Source organism: Amblyomma americanum, chromosome 7 (genome assembly GCF_052857255.1).
Source record: "Amblyomma americanum isolate KBUSLIRL-KWMA chromosome 7, ASM5285725v1, whole genome shotgun sequence".
NCBI classification, from domain to species: domain Eukaryota; kingdom Metazoa; phylum Arthropoda; class Arachnida; order Ixodida; family Ixodidae; genus Amblyomma; species Amblyomma americanum.
The window spans coordinates 62,175,125-62,193,878 of NC_135503.1; the positions used below are offsets into that span (position 1 = coordinate 62,175,125).

The 18,754-nt window shown below is 43.4% G+C and overlaps 1 protein-coding gene across 1 annotated transcript in view; it reads left to right on the top strand.

Moving 5' to 3' along the window:
* Nucleotides 1–18,754, top strand: part of LOC144097732 (hepatocyte growth factor receptor-like) — a 77,265-nt gene that overhangs the window by 41,851 nt on the left and 16,660 nt on the right. The window contains exons 5-12 of the mRNA XM_077630371.1: nucleotides 2,087–2,235; nucleotides 5,431–5,569; nucleotides 7,995–8,131; nucleotides 9,690–9,881; nucleotides 11,106–11,217; nucleotides 13,478–13,720; nucleotides 14,434–14,570; nucleotides 17,259–17,450. Of these exons, the coding sequence (XP_077486497.1) occupies nucleotides 2,087–2,235; nucleotides 5,431–5,569; nucleotides 7,995–8,131; nucleotides 9,690–9,881; nucleotides 11,106–11,217; nucleotides 13,478–13,720; nucleotides 14,434–14,570; nucleotides 17,259–17,450 (1,301 nt within the window). The remainder of the gene's footprint in view (nucleotides 1–2,086; nucleotides 2,236–5,430; nucleotides 5,570–7,994; nucleotides 8,132–9,689; nucleotides 9,882–11,105; nucleotides 11,218–13,477; nucleotides 13,721–14,433; nucleotides 14,571–17,258; nucleotides 17,451–18,754) is intronic.

The window sequence follows — 18,754 nt, forward strand, 5'->3', positions numbered from 1 at the left end:
CGCTTTATCATAGCGGAGATAGGTCCTTAACATGTTACCGCCCTTTGCGTCCGCGCCCGGGAAGTGGATCACGCTGCGTTAGTTGCTTCTCACCAGTTTGCTTTTCACATCTTAATTGCTCACTTGGCAGTACGCGATGCGAATGATAGTGGCACGCAGCCAAGCTACGCTTTCAGATAACACACACTCATAAAAGAAATTACTTGGGGCTTGGGCACGACTATGCTGTCACGGTGCCACGCATTTTTTGGGAGAAGTCTGCACTGTTTACTTAACAGCACCACTATTATCAAAAACTCTGGTGAAACAAAGAAAGCTACATATAGTTAGTAGCTTAATCAAAGCACACGGGATACATATTCATTTCATGGCAACTGCAATTTTCACTACTAGGTGGGGTAGCAAAGTGCTTCGTTCCAACTGAGCCGAAACAAGAGAACGAGACGCAGTGCTAAAACTTTCTCACGCGACGCTCCACTGGCGAGAATGAGCGGACCGAAACGTAAGTCCGCTAGGCTAAAAGTCTCTGTTAGGAAGTACCTTCAAATGGCAAGGCGTGGCAAACTCTTCAGGCGGCAATCTGTGCAGAAAACCGTCAAGGTCGTATCATTTCAAAATAAAAATTGAAAGTCTTAAAAAGACCGAAATACATAGTGTTCACAGGGTCAGTGAGTCCTTTCCTTCGCGAGGAATTATCAAAGATGGTGATAGGGGCTGCAATCGGGGTCCATGAGTAGACGATCTTGTACAACATGACAATGTGCTCACAGGTACCAACACTTCACTGGCTGGAGCGGTAATTCTTTGACATGCGACCAAGGTAAGAAGGTGTGATAACATTGAGGATGTATAGATCTACCTTCCTTATTCTGGATAGATTTCCGCTCTTCAATGTGACAAGCCTGATCGGGGAACAGACAACAGAAGCGTATTCAAGAGTGGCCTACACGAGTGTTTTGTACAAAGTTGCATGCTTCAGTGCAGTTTTTTTTTGTGTGTGTTTTAATAATGTAATTTTCTGAGTGCCTTAAGGCATCTTGTGTAAACCTGTCTGTGCTATTTTAAGCTAGACGTGAAGGTGACTCCAAAGAATTTGAATGCGCCGACCCGTGTTAATTCATCCCATTCGCAACGGTAACCGAAGCAGAACGGTTGCTTTTTGATTAAATTGTTCTCCAAAACTATCAAGTTAAAACATAAGGCACACGAAAAACTCAGAGCTGTTTTGATGTCGTGGTGCCATACTTTAAGACAGTTAGTTCTGAGATTCCATGTTTTTTTTTCGAATGCTTAGCCCGCCTTAGAGTCCGCCACTAGCAAACAATTTTGTTTTGTTTTTAGCCGTGAGCAATAAGCAACAAATGATAGAAACCTCGGATTGAAGAGAAAGTCGAAATGCTTGTGAGAACTGTCAATTAAAACGAAATTGTGATATCTTTCAGGGAGAACTATCCGACAGGGATGCCATATTGCTTCCGTTCGAGTATTCCGTTCTGTAGGCTGTTTCGTGCACCAGTCGCGAGCAGCTACGAAAGAACTGCAACCTCAGCTGGAATGAGATAGTCCACGTTTTTTGGGGACAAAGCAGTGGTAATTTTTTTTCCACTAAACTTAAGAAATAAAGTAGCATTTCCGTTGGCCATTTTTTATGCCCGCACAGGTCAGAGATGACGAAGCCTCCGTACTGCATGCTTTGATGCGAGCAGGCTTGCGTACGTACTGCGCGACACAGAAAGAATACATGGCTTTATGTTTCCGTCTTGCGATATTGTGTTACTTTCATACAGGAAATTTTAAAATGCACCCCAGAAGAAGGCTTGGCTCTTCCAGTAGACCTGATTTTAGTTCCGACTCGGATTCACCGGCTGACGATATTCACCTAGCAAAAGTAGGCTAAATAGAATAAGTAAGTTATATGTCTTTAATTGGGCTCAATAAATGCAATGCACTGTTTCACGAGTAGCTTTTAGCGAAATTGAGCGCGCTGCTTTTGGCTTGGCATAGTGAGCGGAATTGAGGAAAATTATGTACGCGATGTTGGCCTGTTCTAAGCAGTGAATTCAGCAGTGAGTACTATTTCCAACAGGTGTACCCGAGGAGTGGGCCTACGTCCGGTGGCACTATGCTCACCTTTTTGGGCGACAACTTTGGCTACTGGTGGCGCGAAGCATCCAACAGCATCGAGATCACCGTCGGCGGCCAACCGTGCCAAGTCGTCAACTGGGTGTCCTCACTGTACGCATGTTTTGAACTCAAATATTTTCACTCCAGCAGGCTGCAGAAGCCTGAGGCATTCATTTAGTGCCTATAATTTTGTATCTAATGCTTCTGCAATATTATTCTGTAAGAAGAACGCATGCCTAGAAAAACGCGACAAAAGGACAGATGCATAGCCATGTGTTTTCGTCCCGCCCTTTGCGCCCATTATGATGTTTCAATGACTAAGCGTAGAATAGCTAGGTTAGTAAAAATGCGCATTAGATTTATTCACATCTTCGCGTTACGCCGTTGCTAGCCAAGAGAGAGCTATGAATACAAATCAGAAGGATTTTCATCGATATCTCTTATTATTGCTCTTATAGCACTTTCACAGGAGTGAGGCTTCACCACGACAGCAACGTCTTAGGTAGAAGTATGTTGGGCCGTCGTCAACTGTCGTAAAAATGTTATTTCGGATCATCCTGTACGAAATCCAAGAGGTTCACAGAGAGCAAAGTAACACGCGTACATAATTATTATGTGCTGTTGGGAGCAGCCAGTCTCCGTAAGTGGTCAGACATATAGTACAAGAGGTTCGCGGCTTCTCTTCGGTAAAGGTGCGGATATCACACTTCTATTCGGCGTGGGTATTGGCCGCAAGACAACAGCAGCGAAAGGCGCTGCCATCACTTTTCCTTCGGTTGTTTTTGACTAGCTTGTGTTTTAGAGCAGAAAGTGCCGGAATGTTAGATCCAAGGCAACCGACCAAATTATGTGTGCCCAAGGTAGTTTTGCTGCAGTAGCGACACCGTCCTCATGGAGACGACAACGAGGCGTCAGCTAGGCTCAAGGTTAGGTTTTATACGTTTCCATTTCGTCAAGTGCATGCCGCCGGCGCTAATAATTGCTACATTTTCGCATGTATCAATTCAATGGGGTGTGTCAGCTCGTCGTAGAGTTAATCTCGTTTCCCATTCTGTTTCTCTGAAAGCATTGGGTGCAAAAAGAGGGTGTCCGAGCCAGATTCGGTGGTGGATGCGCTCGTGTGAACTGTACTTGCATGTTGTTCCTCGTGTCCGCTATAGGCGAAATCGTTGCTTTGAGGACCTGCTTGAGCAGGCATGCATCGCACAAACTACCGGTTAAAGTCGGAGCTCCCGAAAAGTGGCATCGCCATCATCCGGGAGTGGTGAGGCACTTGCATTCACTCGTTTGCGTGCTGCATACACGCGATACGAGTCACTAAAGAGATTGACTCAGTCTGCACTTCGAGCGTTTCGCCGAACATGGTTCTAACGTCCAGGAGGCATGCTGAAAGAAGAACCACGATTTGTGCTTCTCTGCATATATTGAACTATCTTGCCGAGCCACAGTTTAAAGCAAAACGTTACGTGCGTGCAAGGCAAAACGCGGTTTTATGATTTTCTTTTTTGTGTGAAGCTACAAGCTCAGTCTGCAATATTTTCAGTGGGGGTTTTTCACTGCAGTAAGGCTAAGCAAAAGTAATGAACGCTGCAAAGAGAAAAGTGCGTTTACAATACCAGTTTTATTTACTGCACTTGTTCTATTATCGAACAGCAATGTCGATATTTAATTAATTTACTGCTATCCTGCATAAATATATACATATTTATTTTCGTTGTTTTGGGCACGTTAAATATTTGACTTGAAAAAAAAATCAAATGAAGAACGCAGTAGAAAAGCTGAATCAGCAATCAACTTGGCTTGTGAAAGATTAGAGGGTTTTTTGAGCACGTCGTTTTGTGATCATAATTTCAGACCTGCAAATAGTGAAAAGGCTTGACACTGTCGCTGACATGAGCGCAAGTCGCCGTCATGGAGCTCCCTGTATTGCACTTAAAATAAGATTGCGTTAGTTGAGAACAGGAGTGGTCTGTGCAAAAATTTCATTGTCGATGAAAATCACAATGCGTATAGGATTGCACTAAATACTACAGTATTTCACTTCACGGCACGATGCGCAACAGACAAGGTCAATGCACAATAACATAATATAGCGTCGAATCGAAACTAAACCTTATTCACGGGCAGTAGAAAATACATACAAAACATGGCTGATGCGGAAACAGTGTGCACACTTATGACATTTCTGCAGTAGGCTGAGAGAAACAGAATTCCAACAAGAGCGCGTAATCATCATTAAAAGCTATCTGACATTGGCGCATGTCTATGAAACCATTATCGCAGAACTAAACGTTCCACAAGTATTAGGCACGTTGAAGTTAAACAGACGTACGTGAGAAGAGCATGAAAACTAAAATTATCCTTATCCTTCCCGAACCATCTTTAGACGGAATAGAAACAAACAGCACGACTCCTGCCGGAATTAGCTTGGCCACAGTTAGACGTATCACCGTTGCACGAGGTATGCTTCACATGGTTCTCTGGACATGAAGTTCGCAGAATTCTTTAGAATGAACTTTCGGGAAAAGTTGACCCTGTACAAACTACGAGGGCTGTCTAAACGTATTGCCCTTCATTTCTTTTCCTCAACATTGTTTATTTAAAATATATGAAATTCACAAAGAGTATAGCCCTATATCTGTCGGACCTATATAGCTTTTCATGTAATCCCCGTCATCTTGTGCGATTTTGCGCCACCAGTGAAGCGCGGTTTTTTGTACCCTCTTCCTTAGTTCTGCTACAGCCACACCTCTATGGTTCGAATGGCGTTTTCGTCGTCCTGAAATTTGGATCCGCGTAGCGCTTCTTTATGCTGCTGGAAAAGGTGAAAAGCGGACTGTGTGAAGTAAGCACAATGAAGAGGATCAGGCAGTAGTGTTCGGCCAAATTTGGCAATCAATTTCCTTTTTGAAAAAAAAAAAAAACATGCGTGATACACTGACAACATTTTCTTGGAATGTTATAGTGGTGCCATTGGTGCGACGGAGGTAAAAGTGGGTGCACATATTTTTGAATGCATCAGTTTTCTAGCCTTCGAAATGTAGTTTATTATCTCTGCCCTTTGCTTGCCCCTCGTAAAAGTAAACTTTTTAAACATAAAGTTATGATTTCGAACTTGTTTGTTTAAAAACTATGCAGTCTTAAAGCTGGCAATTTAAAAATAAATGCTCCGACAAATTTCAGAAAAAAGCAGATATTACTACTGATTCTTTTCTGGGGTGCGCAGAAAGTCTCCAAAGTGTTATAGAATATCTTCCTGCTTCTGGTGTAAAAATTCAGAAATTTTTTTGCGCTGCTCTTTTTCAGGGTGAAGTGCAGAACTCTCCCTGTCACGCAACCCTCAAAAGTGGACATCGTTATTTCTGTCAACGATACAAACAGGGATGCCAAAAAAAGCTACGACGTTCTCGACACTCTAACGATTACCTCAGGATTCGAATTCAAGGTTAGGAGAATTGATGCGCGAAAATGCGGGATTGGTCCTATAGAACCAATAAGTCACCAAGCACTATGCGCGCAGTGCAAAAAAATACAAAACAAACTACCATGGGTCACACATTCAGAATGCAACTCGCCAGAAGCACCGCACAACAGTACGATAGCGGCTGGTATAAATAGCTAAAGGACGCACCTGGATTGGGAAAGATCATACGGCGACATACAGCGATAAGGCAGGTGTATTTCACTCGATACGAGCGTTCGTGTATACAGAAAATGTTTTAAAACAAGCACTTGTAGCTGTGCTTGTTCTATTCCAAAGCATCCACTTGAAGTAGAAGTCAGAAGAGTTTGCGAAGATGCTCGCTGCAGCTAGTAGCAAGCCGTATGGTTCTGACAGTACTTTCATTTAGTTTCGCTTACCTAGCTCTCTATCTCCTACTGTACTAGAGAAATACAACAATCGTTATTTTCGAGCTTTATAAAAATTAGAAGGCAAAAAAGTAATAAATATCCGCCGTTTTAGTTTGCTCCTCCGCTTCTGCAACGCAGTTGATTTAGCAAAACTCATCCGAGAAATGTGTTTCATAGGTTGTATTAGGAACCGCTAAGCATCATACCTTTCGGGAACCGCCTGAGTAACTCCCGGCTTCTGGATTACAGTGTTTAAACTGCACTGATGTTGTGAATTGGGCCTGTTGGTTACCGATCATATGTTATCCTGACTAACCTAAATAAAATATTGCAGCTCATGCCTGTGGACAAACCACGCGAAGTTCACCGCTATGAATAAAAATAAAGAGAAAGAAAACAAAGTAAAGAAAACAAAGTAAAAATAAAACGTTGAACACTCCGGGATCACAGAAAGGGTGAACGATGACTAGAGATGTATTTGAAGTTGAAGAGAAAACATTGGTCTAAACCAGGCAGTGAGCATACACCCGAGCCACTAAAGGAAAATAAAAAAAAAAGTAACCATGGGCAGGAATACGTTTGTCAGGCCTCACCAAAACCACAAAATAGCCTTTAAAGTGGTTGATATTAGCCAAAGTAGCAAATTATTTCTTTAAGAATTCTTATTTGTTTACTCTCTTTAGGGCGTTTAACATCCCGAAGCGACTTAGGTTATGAGAGGCGCTGGATAATTTCGACCATTTGGGGGTTCTTTAACGTGCACTGGCATCGCACAGTACACGGGCCCTTAGCATTTTGCCTCCATCGAAATGCGACCGCGGGATCGAACCCGCGCCTTTCGGGTCAGCAGTCGAGCATCATAACCACTGGGCTATCGCAACTTAACCTCCATGGCTGAGTAGAGAGTCAAGAACACCATAAGTTAAGCCGAGGCCGTCGGCGCGCTTTAGCAGTCACTGTTGTTCAGGGGAAGTGCCATCGCTGATGCGCTTTTACCACAATAGTGGCATAAGATATGGTTAGAATACTGAGACTGCTTCCTACCACAAATCTGTGCATAGTTTGAAATATTCTTCCCTATGCCACTTCATGTTCTAAACAAAACGACGCGCGCTTGACGGCCGATGCAATGAAGTAAGGTTTTACTGAGCTAAACCAACCCACCACATCAAAAACCCAACATTCGGTTATCACCAGCTGACCTGTGGGATACGCTGTGTGACAGTTGTGATTAGAATATATATAGTCGAAGTTGCGTAAGCTGACATACAAACCACAGCAGAAAGAACGCAGGAGCAATCAAGCAGAGTGGCCTCGACGCATCGCTCTGAACACAAATACGTATATATAAGAGTAAAAATAGAGTAAACTCTTACCAGCGCACTTCCTTTTATACAACGAAGTGCACTTATGTACAGATTACTTTCCTTTTGCTCCTTCCTGCTCAAACTGCGGCGTTCGGCAAAAATTACCGATCACGACTCAGGGATCGCTGCCCAGATTGCTTACAAATTAAATAAATGTAACACTTTTTAAAACAAATGTTACTTCTCGAAGACCTGTACTGAAGTAAGTCTTCTGTCCCTTTTCCTGTGGCCATAAATTTAGCTCACAGCGTTTCTAAAGTCATCGAAAACCTCAATATTTTAGCAGCAGAATTTTTTTTTTTGCTTTCAATAAGATCCTTCTTTATGTAAGGCGGCACCGCAAGGAGTGCGGTAGGACTCTGCTCCTAGTTACTCTTTGTATATATTATTGAAACTGCGTAAGTCTGAAAGCTATATTAATGTCTACTAATTATCAGTATAAACTTCTATGTTTCGATTGCGCCTACTCCACTGTTATAGGAGTCATTGCTTCGGGACAGCCTAACTTCTGTATGCATCTATAAAATGTAATATTGGTTGACCTAGCTATCCCTGTTGCTTTCTTATGCATACGCTCGCGACATGCTGGCAAATTATTTTTCAAATAAACTAGCCGTGCACGTCATATGTACTTCCTCTTGGTCTTCTCAGGTAGCAGAGATCTGGGAAGTGCTTCCAGAATACGGACCAATAGCCGGAGGCACGAACATCACCTTGCGAGGGCTCAATCTTGATGTTGGATCGCAGCGAGTCGTGACAGTTGGTGGCAACCCTTGCAAAGTACACAAGTAGGTGATCAGAATGGGATGATTTATATTCAACTTGACATGGTGAATTGAAGTGTCGCAGCCGATATTTTAGGCCACAGAGCCTTTTAGCGAAGAATTGTCAAAGACGTTTAATCAAGGCAAGATAAGATATGTTGAGAAGTTTTGTTCAAGCTCTTTACTTTTGTCTTTTGTGTCTTAATTTTCTGGTTGTCTTGGCCCTTTTCCTGTGCTGTTTTTGTGATGGTAGTTTAGCAACTAGTAAAAATAGTGTGGTATGTGGAGTTTAACGTTTCGGAGCACCATGCGGTTTAAAAGAGACACCACACCGAACGTTTAAGATTTTTAACCCCAATTCTCCCCTAAGGGCCATATGTGGTTCTTCAACATGCACAGACAATGCGCAGAGCCGCCGCAATGGCTGAGTGGTTATGGCGCTCGGCTGCCGGCCCGAAAGACGCGGGTTCGATCCCGGTCGCGGCGGTCGAGTTTCGATGGAGGCGAAATTCTACAGGCCCGTGTACTGTGCGATGTCAGTGCACGTGAAAGAACCCCAGATGGTCGAAATTTCCGAAGCCCTTCACTACGGCGTCTCTCATAGCCTGAGTTGCTTTGGGACGTTAAACCCCTACAAACCAAACCAAACCAGACAATGCGCAGCACTGAGGCGTGTTTGGATTCTGCCTTCTTTCGAAATGAAGCCGCCGTAGGCGCTGTATCTTTACAAGAAGGCGTCTTTTCTTGAAAGTTCAATTAAATGACACTGTCAAACGATATCACGAGCGTTTACGCAAAACGCGCCTTGCTGAAATATTACCACCCAGCTTAATGAATGGACTAAAATTTCTTCCAAGTTCCTTCAATCTCAAGAAATTTAAACCACTGTACAGTTTGGGAACCGAACTGCTTTTTCTCGCGCTTGTCCTATTCAGAATTATGCCTAGACAAGAAGAAGGGATTGGTATTTTTGCTCAGTTATCTGCATTCATCTGTCGCACCTTCTCAGTTTAATATTCGCTCTATTATTCGATGGCTATAAACAGCTATTCTATGTCAAGGTACTCGCTTGTCCACCCACTTGCTCTGAACTCGTCGACAAGAGCTTGTCACTGCGCAGTCCAGTCGTACCGGCGTTGGGTCAAGGCGTCATTTCCCCGGAAACATCTGCGTTTGTGTACACAGCGACCTATGAATGCCTGTGAACATGGGCGCACCAGGACAACTCTTTCAGTCTCGTCTCATTGATGGGGCATCGTTCGTACTCTGCCACCGAAAGACGATGGCATTTTGGCCCCAATAAGAAGCTACCGATAAAACAGCTCACTCTGTAAGAACACAATCACAAATCAATCTCGCTGCTTTGGAACGCATCATTTTCATGAGGAATTACAGTTCATGTCTGGAGGCCAGAGCCAAAATTTCGAGAAAATTCTAAAAGACGTAATGTATTATTTCTTGTGACAAATTCAAATGGCTTTGCGTATTTCTTCGAGCGGAAGCAAAAAGAGAGAATGTAGTTAAAGTCTACTTTTGGCGTCTTCGTATAACATCCTTCATCTTCACTTCTCTGCTACTGCAGGATCAATGAGACAGCCCTGGAGTGCTCAACGATCGCCGTACCCGCGGATCAAGTGCATCGGCAAATAGAAGTGGTGGTGGAAATAGATGGAGTCACCGTAGCCTCTTCATCACTGAAGGGGGTTGGTCCCAAATTTACCTATATGCCAGACCCCGTCATCGATGGCATTGTTCCAAGGGTGGCAAATTTCAGGTTTGTGAGCAAGCATGGCAGCTACTTAACAACTGCACTTTTTGTTACGGGCTTAGCTGCCGATTGCGTACTGTAGAAGTCCTCACTGCAACAAGAGGATCAAGGCATATTTCTCTTACCGATTCGTGAGGTCTCAAAGCAAAATAGGGTAAATATTTGCGCAGATTAAAACACGTAACAAGGCTCTATTCGGCGCGAAGAGTAAGATTTTGCAATCTCTCTTTGAAAAGAAAATTCCCATTACAATACTGTCGCTAATATATACATAACATATTTTCAAGATGAAGGAAAATCAAAACGCCTGGCACAGTATATAAAAATTAGCGCTCAGCAGCGCCGAAAAACCTACATTACTGAGTGAGTTAAAAAATGTTGGAAATTTGAATTTAGCAAAGAAAGTAACTGTCGTTGAGAGAAGCACGTAACAACCGAATGTCATTTGCATTCGTGGTCTGTAACATGCGCCGTGAAATATTGGCGGCCAAGGACGCTTTATTCCCTACCAATTACCTTTTAAAATTTTTCTGAAGACTTGTTCTCAAATGCATTGGTACACAAGCTAAATTCCTGGTTTTAGGGTTGTATCATTAGTCTGGGGGGTATTTCATTGAGAAATAAGTGAACGCATCCCTCTAAGATCAGGAGTTCAATACAACGTGTTGACCTATCAGCCGATCGACATGCACCCATGTAGTTTCTGTAGTACGGCCGCTTTCTAGATTTTAGGCTATTTCTGCGGTGCTTTATACTAACACATATTAGATACCTGTAATCTGAATTTGTATGTACAGCGTGTTTTTATTTTTTTATCTGCTGCAAAATTTTCCCCTGCCAGCTGGGGACAGCAGTGCCTACAAATACCTCGGTTGTGATCCATCTGGAAATCATTAAGTTCCCTAGATAATTAATTATTTCTGTCGCATACTTTCTGCCGCACCTTAAAATTTCAGTCTTTCCAATGTTGCTCGAGCCATGGACTCTGCTTTATTGACACTAGCTCAGAAATGCATATTAATTGATGCGACCAAGGTAATAACAAACTCTTACACTGTTAACCACTGTTCGTAACTGAGGAGAACGAGGCGGCTTATAAAAGACTGCAGGCATCATTCTCGCTAATACTAGACAGGATAATCCAGACAATGACGCGTTCTTATACACACTTCCACCCCAAAACAATAAAGAAACGAACGAATGCCTAAACCTATAAATCATTGCATGCAGTGAGACTCCTGCAATTGAGGTGAAGGGCGTCCATTTGAACAGTGTCGGCAGTCCAACAATGGTGGTACAAGTTACCTCTCTCAGCAACCAGCAGCAGGAGAGCATTTTTAAGGTGAGCAGCACTTGTCGGCCAAGTGTAATTCTTGAAGTTGAAATTTCTTATCACTGATGGTTGCATAGAAAATTAGGCAATATTATACAGAAAGAAGTCCCGAAAAGAATACTCTTTTGGGACCTCTTGTGATGAATGCATACGAAAAACAAAATAAAAGTAGCGGTGAGCCAAATGCAGTTTTTATTCTGAAGAGCTAAAGACCCACCACTTACTTGTATATATTTCAATAAAACCTTGCTTCGATTATTAGGGAGATTATTATGTTTCGGTTTTGCTCAAATTAGTGTCGATACGATCTATGTTGGTAGGCAGACAGCTTTATTAAATCGATGCGGCCTAATAGCTTTATGGTTTTAATGGCTTTATGAAGCGTCGGCTTGATCTACTGGAGGTTGCTTTCTTAACGATTAAAGGCAGAGACGTACTTGGCTAGAGGTGAACCGATTCACGCGCAGTGGTCCCACTTGACCCATCAATGCCACTACTAGTGTGCAGAATGGTAAGGTAACGCGATATAAGTGTACGTTAATAGGTCTATGCTAAATGTCTAGCTAAATTAGGAGAGCATACTAACAGGGCAGAGGAGAAGGAAGTAAAGAAAGCAAGTGCTTGATTGTGTTTCTTGACAGTTTAGTATTAATGCACCACTACAGGCATATTGCCGTTGCAAAATTTACTGACATTTTAACTCGACTTGCATTTTCATTTTTCCTTGAATGATACATGTGATGTTATGCATATTATCAGTACAATTTTTTATTAATAAACATAGTGACTGAGACAGTGAGTTTATTTGGTTGCTGAGTGTGAATTAGTAGACGAGTAATGCAGCCTCGAACAAGGGACTTCAACGCGATAGCGGATTAATAGAAGAACGTGCAGTAGCATTACCTCAATCCCCCTCGAGCGAAACTCAAGGGTTGTCAGTGCAGCGACTCGGCACTAGAGACCAAGCTAGCGCGGGAAAGGGAATGGCGACATACACGCCTATAGTACTCTCCTCATGGTGTGTATTGTACGCTCCTCGTGATGACGTCTGTCGCTGTTGTAGTATTGGCGCTGCAACCGGAATATGTATCTGTTTTACCCGCCGCGGTGGCTCAGTGGTTAGGGCGCTCGACTACGGATCCGGAGTACCCGGTTTCGAACCCGACCGCGGCGGCTGCGTTTTTATGGAGGAAAAACGCTAAGGCGCCCGTGTGCTGTGCGATGTCAGTGCACGTTAAAGACCCCAGGTGGTCGAAATTATTCCGGAGCCCTCCACTACGGCACCTCTTTCTTCCTTTCTTCTTTCACTCCCTCCTTTATCCCTTCCCTTACGGCGCGGTTAAGGTGTCCAACGATATATGAGACAGATACTGCGCCATTTCCTTTCCCCAAAAACTAATTATTGTTATTATGTTCCAGCTTTTGCACATGCCGCGTTAACGTGTTACAACATGGTGAGAAACACACAAGGGACCCACTTTAGTACCTATAGATTTCGTAAGTGTAGATGCAGTGGTGCTTGTTGACTGTGAAACGTAAAAAAGCCAAAGCAACGGAAGGTTATTGCATAATCAAGCGCAGACAGAAAAAATCGGTATTCAGAGAGAATGCCTGTTGTTCTGCAAATGATATTCACGGCCATTTGTTTTTTTCTGGGTTTCGCATGGGCAACAATTGCGGTAAAAAAAGTATGCCAGATCGGCACATACACCTCACAGTGAGAATGATCGTGAATGACTCTTCCTTCACAAATTAGTTTCACAAGTGTAAGGCTTGGACTTAATTCATTATGTTCCACAATTAAACAGCAAATGAAATATAGAACAGAATATCAGAACTAACATCAGAGAGCAGACAACGCAACTCTCAGAAAGGGCCTAATGTGCTGCAATAAAAGGCTCCAAGCCCGGCATTGCGTGATCACCTCGTCGACGGCACAAGAAATGAGGAAGCATTATTCACTGCTTTTAGCAATAGAGCGCGCACCAGACAAAAGAAAGGCACTACCCAAAGCCTGAGCATCTGCTATGGTTAAACTAATTTCTAGTGTGCCCCCCCCCCCCCCCCTTCATCTTTTGAATACCAATCCCTCAAACTGCTTCATCTTTCTAAAAGCACTTCATATCTGATTGTTGGAATGAGATTTTTTTCAGCAACACATATACTAGAGCACAACGCCAAAGGACACTGATTAGAGCCTTAAAACTGTAACTAAATTATTTTGTGTACTCTCTTTGCCATTACCAAGCATCTTTATTTTTTCTCGAAGGCCTGTCACGTGTTCCACGACGGCCTGAAGATGGTTTGCCCGGGGCCATCGCTCTCCGAGTTTTCCGTGATTAGTAGCACCGAGCTCCAGTCTCACGGGCGGAAGATCATAGCGCACGTCAGCTTCCAGATGGATGGTTTGCGTCTGCCATTACACTCTGTTGGTAGTGCAGACTACTTCACTTTCGCCTATTGTCCGGCATGGATGAATGACGCCTGCGACGAAAAACTTCCTGCGAACAAGGTTTGTTTGTGCAACATCTCTTTTACACTTTCCATTGAGCTGCATGGTCCTTATAGACTTCTTCGAGCGCAATACCGACTTGGGGAGTTTTGATTCTCAAGCTGAACAAACAAATTTCGATGTTTTTTGGGATACTGCTGCATTCAACAAGCTTCTTTTTCGATCCTCACGTTACCAACGGAACAGAATATAATGCGCTTAGGAACATTGGTAAATCCACCGTCATGTAAAAACAGAAAAAAATTCTTTGTTTAGTTTTTCTTGGTGCGGGCACAACGTCAAAAGTGGAATGTATCAAGAACTTTCTACAATATTTCAGAAGCTATCAAGAAAACACACAGAGAAAAGAAAGCAAGCAGTATAATCGCTGCATCTTGTTTTCACGACGTGCTCAGTATATTGAACATAAGCTATGAAATGAAGTGAAGGAAACAGTTCAGGCTGTAGTAGCTGCGACAGATGCAAACCCAGTGACGTCATAGGAGCTGTTCCCCGCGTGGAATTCTTCGCAGAGCGATGCGCCATGGTGTGCCACAGCTAAGCACTCAAATAACTGACGCCAAACAAACACTTGATGCTTTCAGCTAGTGTATAGGGGCAAAAAACAATAGGCACTAAATAAAAAATATTGCACGACTTGTCTTCCATGCTACTAATCCTAAGTTGTTGCGAGCCGAGTTTCCGTCATACAGAAATCTTTCCTTCTCGTGCAGGTCCCTACGCTCACTGCTGTAATGCCACGCTATGGGCCTGTCGCTGGTGGAACTAACCTGACTGTCTTTGGAAAAAATCTCGATGTTGGGTCAGTGAGAGTGTTGAGAATTGGTGGCAGCTACTGCAAAATAAACAGGTACATGTCAAAAATAAAATTCACCTTTGAGCTCGTTTGGTTCTAACCGGTCAGAAATGCCGTAGTTTTTGTCAAGAGCCATGTCAAGATGTGAACACTGGGCCGCAGTGAGGTTTCAGAACTTTTTTCTACGCAGTATATAATCTGACCAAAAGCAAGCTAATATATTTCGTTAATGAGCCTAGGTTTGTACTGTCACTGTAGTTTTCTTGTGCTGCGCCAGATGGCGCTGCTGCCGCTCGAGTTGTTTTCTATAGGCGGCCTCTAGGCAGCACCGCGGTTTATTTCATTGACGCGGACAAAATGCCAGGGAGGCAGTGTTCCATTGGGTGTTTTAATGCACCCAGAAGGCTGTCCGGAGATAATCTTCTAAAGGGCAATGTAATTCTTATGCGGCCTGATAAAACGTAAGAAGTGGGCGTCTAATAATTTCACATCACCCAGCAGGTCCACATTCGCAGAACTAAAGTTAATACTAGGGGGCATATTTTTCTAAGGAGGGGGGGCATGATAGAAACTCAATACCGGAAGTGACGTTGGGTGCAAGTTTTTACACTGAATGCAAAACAGTGCAGGCTGCAATGTCAAACGCTGCTAGTAAGCCCTTGCATGAGAGCCATATTTTGTGAAGAAGGCAAGTTAATCAGTATTCTATTGCGGTACTCTTGCAGAGCGCTAAACCGTCTTCCGACAAATGCTTGCAGAAGACAGTAATGTGTGTTTCTATTGTCATGCACGCCAATTCTTTAACTTGTTCTCTTGCCGTCCCGCCAAAATATTACGATATCATGAAACGTTCTCGGCAGTCGTCGAAGGACAGAATCACCACTGGTCTTCACCGCGGTAGGCTTAAAGCTGAAAAATAACTTTTGCCGTACAGTGCGCGAAGGAACACTATCATTTCGAAAAAGATAGAATCAGTTGAGCATGGCAGTGATAGTTGCAGATAAATCTGATCCCCTCTCGCGTCAAAAGCAATAAAAGAAAGCTTTGCGCCAGCGGCTCTCAGTGTCGATACAAACATTAGAAATTATCTTAGCGATATAAAATATACGTTTCTCGTTCTAGTAAAATTTCATTTGTTAAAATAAACTCAATTTTCCGGAGCTATCACTTAACATAACTATGTCTTGTTGTCCACATTGTGGGTATGCAAACTACAGGACAGTATGCCACCATGTGCACTTCTCGTCCGGTATACTGTCTTAATATAAAAGTACTTACATAACACTTAAGTTTTGTCATTGAAAGCAGCTAAAATCTTCTACGTTTGCAGTATTATTTACCTCACGGCGGGCGTGTACAACTAGCGATGTCACTCCAAACTTAAAACCTGTGGGCGTCGTTTTCTTAGGATAAGGACATCAGCGCTTAATAAAGACGATGGGTATCGATAGGAAGACAGCTCAGTCGCTGTTTTTCAAGGAAACTTTGTTCGACGGAAATCTACTATATATGAAATCTCTGCCCACGCGCAAACGAACACTGATAGTTTCACGTGACCAGTCGCATATCTTCCTCTTCTTGGTCTAGGTTTCTTTCGAAAACAGGCCCAGAAAACAATTTGCCTCTCCCAAAAAAGGACAGACATGCCGCTGATACGACATTTTTTTCTCCCGTTTGAAGTCAAAGCATTTTGTAAGTTCTTCTGGAGTGCATTAAGTGTTCATGAATTTCTTTAGCGCTGCTTCATGCGTATTATAATATGCGGGAAACAGACACCTACTGCTCGTCTTCATTCGTCTTTTTCTAAAAATTTCTGTCGTTTTGCTCGAGTGAGAACACAACAATAAGAGATATTTCGATAAGGCGCCACACTGTTCGTGCGGCGGTGAATAGACGCTGCTATACATACTGTGACATCATGCAACGCAGGAGGCACATCGGCACACTCAAAAGCGAGAAAAAAAAATCACCACCACGTAATCCGCCATTATGGCTCACATTTGACGCGAATTTTATCCACAAGAAGAATAAAAATTTTAGGACGCTTAAGCTTCGTCTTTAAGAGTGAGACGTGTCGCGGCGTAGCCGAGGGGTACACGGAACGCCATCGCCCGTTCGGCGCGACGCGTGGCCCGTTGGACAATTTAAGGAAAGGACGCCTGTCTCACATATCTCGGCGGACACCCGAACCGGGCCGTAAGGGAAGGAAAATGAAATGAACAATTGCTTTTAAGGAAAGGAAACGGCGCCTGTCACATTTCTCGTTTGACACCCGGATCGTGCCGTAAGGGAAGGAAAAATCGATGAATCAATCAATCGGTCAATGAAACAAACAATCAGTCCTTAACGCTATCGCGTTAAAATCTCTTCATTTACGGCGCGGTTCAGGTGTCCACCGAGATGCGCCATTTTTCGCTTACGGCCAAAGACGCCGACGCCTACGACACCGACTTTTCTGCGACACGAGCTCCTTAACGCTGTCACGCTAAAATCTGAAATACAGGCAGCGTTCTACGAAATGAGTAGTTTTAGTATCTGTTATACTGTTGAGCCATCCGACGGGACAGTCGGATGGCTGTTGAGCACACTCACGACTGGAGGGCACACAGCACATGCATACGCACTTCGCCGTCCTTGCCCGATGATCAGATCTTAGGTGCGCACTGTGAAAGTCACTTAATCCTTTCATAGGCAAGAAGCATGTATGCTTTCACATCAAGCTAAACTGTGCTTTCATTACAGCGTCTCTAGCGCCTTCCTGGACTGCACAACGAGCGCCGTAGCTCCAGGAGAGATACGCAAGAAGAAGCGAATCACACTCAGTATAGACGGTACAGAAGTTCCTTTCATTTCGTCGGGCAATTTCATTCCCACGTTTACCTACAAGCCGGACCCGGTTATCTACAAGATTAAACCACCACACGGTATATTCAGGTAAGTTGAATGTATCAAGTCATTAAGAGTAGAGTTGCGCGAATGCCAAGACGCGCTCCTATCGGTAATATATTCGTGGAGTTCCTTGCAAGAATCTGCACGCGCAAAAAGACGAGATGAAAAAACTGCCACAAGAGCAAAGAGGTCTAATCGACACACCTATTATCAGCTTAACAAGGTGCTGGTGTGCTTCAAACTCCTCTTCACCACGAAGGCTCAAATTTAAAAATATTTTTTGTACATTCGCGGCCGAATAAAACAAGAAAGCAGCACTATGAGCCATAACAAAAACGCTAAAGTCTTTCCAACGTGTAGCTGCAGTGTTTTACTGCAACACGCCTAAAATACGTTTCTTCGCCACCCATAATTTGTAATACTTGCCCAATTTCTGAATTGTTTTTTGCTGAAATCAACGATGAGGGTGGCGGAGATAAAGTTAAACCATACAGCATGGAATGGCAGAATTTTAACTTCTAGGGTGATCTTCTTTCTTGTGTTGAGGTAACGAATAATGAACATGTTAAAGCCGACGTGACAATCACTCGAACTGGAATCAAAAGTGTGCGCATAATGTGCCAAGGTCTAGTTTTCATCTAAAATGCAGAACTTTGCGAGGCTGTCTTTTATTTTTACTTTAAAGTTTATTTTATTCAGCCCGAGTTCTTTAAAATAGTATTTTATAGTTTCATGAACGGTTACGTAGGCCGGCTATTTGCTTTTCTTTTAACAATTTGGAGTTCAATGAATTCCCCTACGTAATAACAGCTTCCTTTCGTTCCGGCTTCACGACATGATCTATTCGGTATTGAGATAAAGAAATTTCCTTAGTCCTTACAACGTGTTGTGAAAGCTGTAACGATCTCCTATTGGAGTAAAGAACAAAAATAACCCGAGGAGGTAGCATACTTTATCGGCGCGAGATGTCGCGGAGATTATTGCTAAACGTTTTCATGTTAGAGGATGTTTGAATGCAATGTAAAGCACCGAAGACAACATCATTTGAGGGAGCAGCGAAGTGCCGGGCTCGAACAGTGGTGAGAGCGATAGCGAGGAATAACCTTAAAAGAACTGGCACTAAGCCACTTATATACATCAATACTTTATGCTGCAAAGCCGCTGTGGTGCCCCATCGTTATGGCGCTCGTCTGCTGACCCGAAAGATGCAGGTTCCATCCCCGTCGCGGCGGTCGAATTTCGACGGAGCCGAATTTCTAGAGGCTCGTCGATGTCAGTGCACGTTAAAGAACCCCAGGCGGTCGAAATTTCCGGATTCCTTCCCTACGGCGTCCCTCATAGCCTGAGTC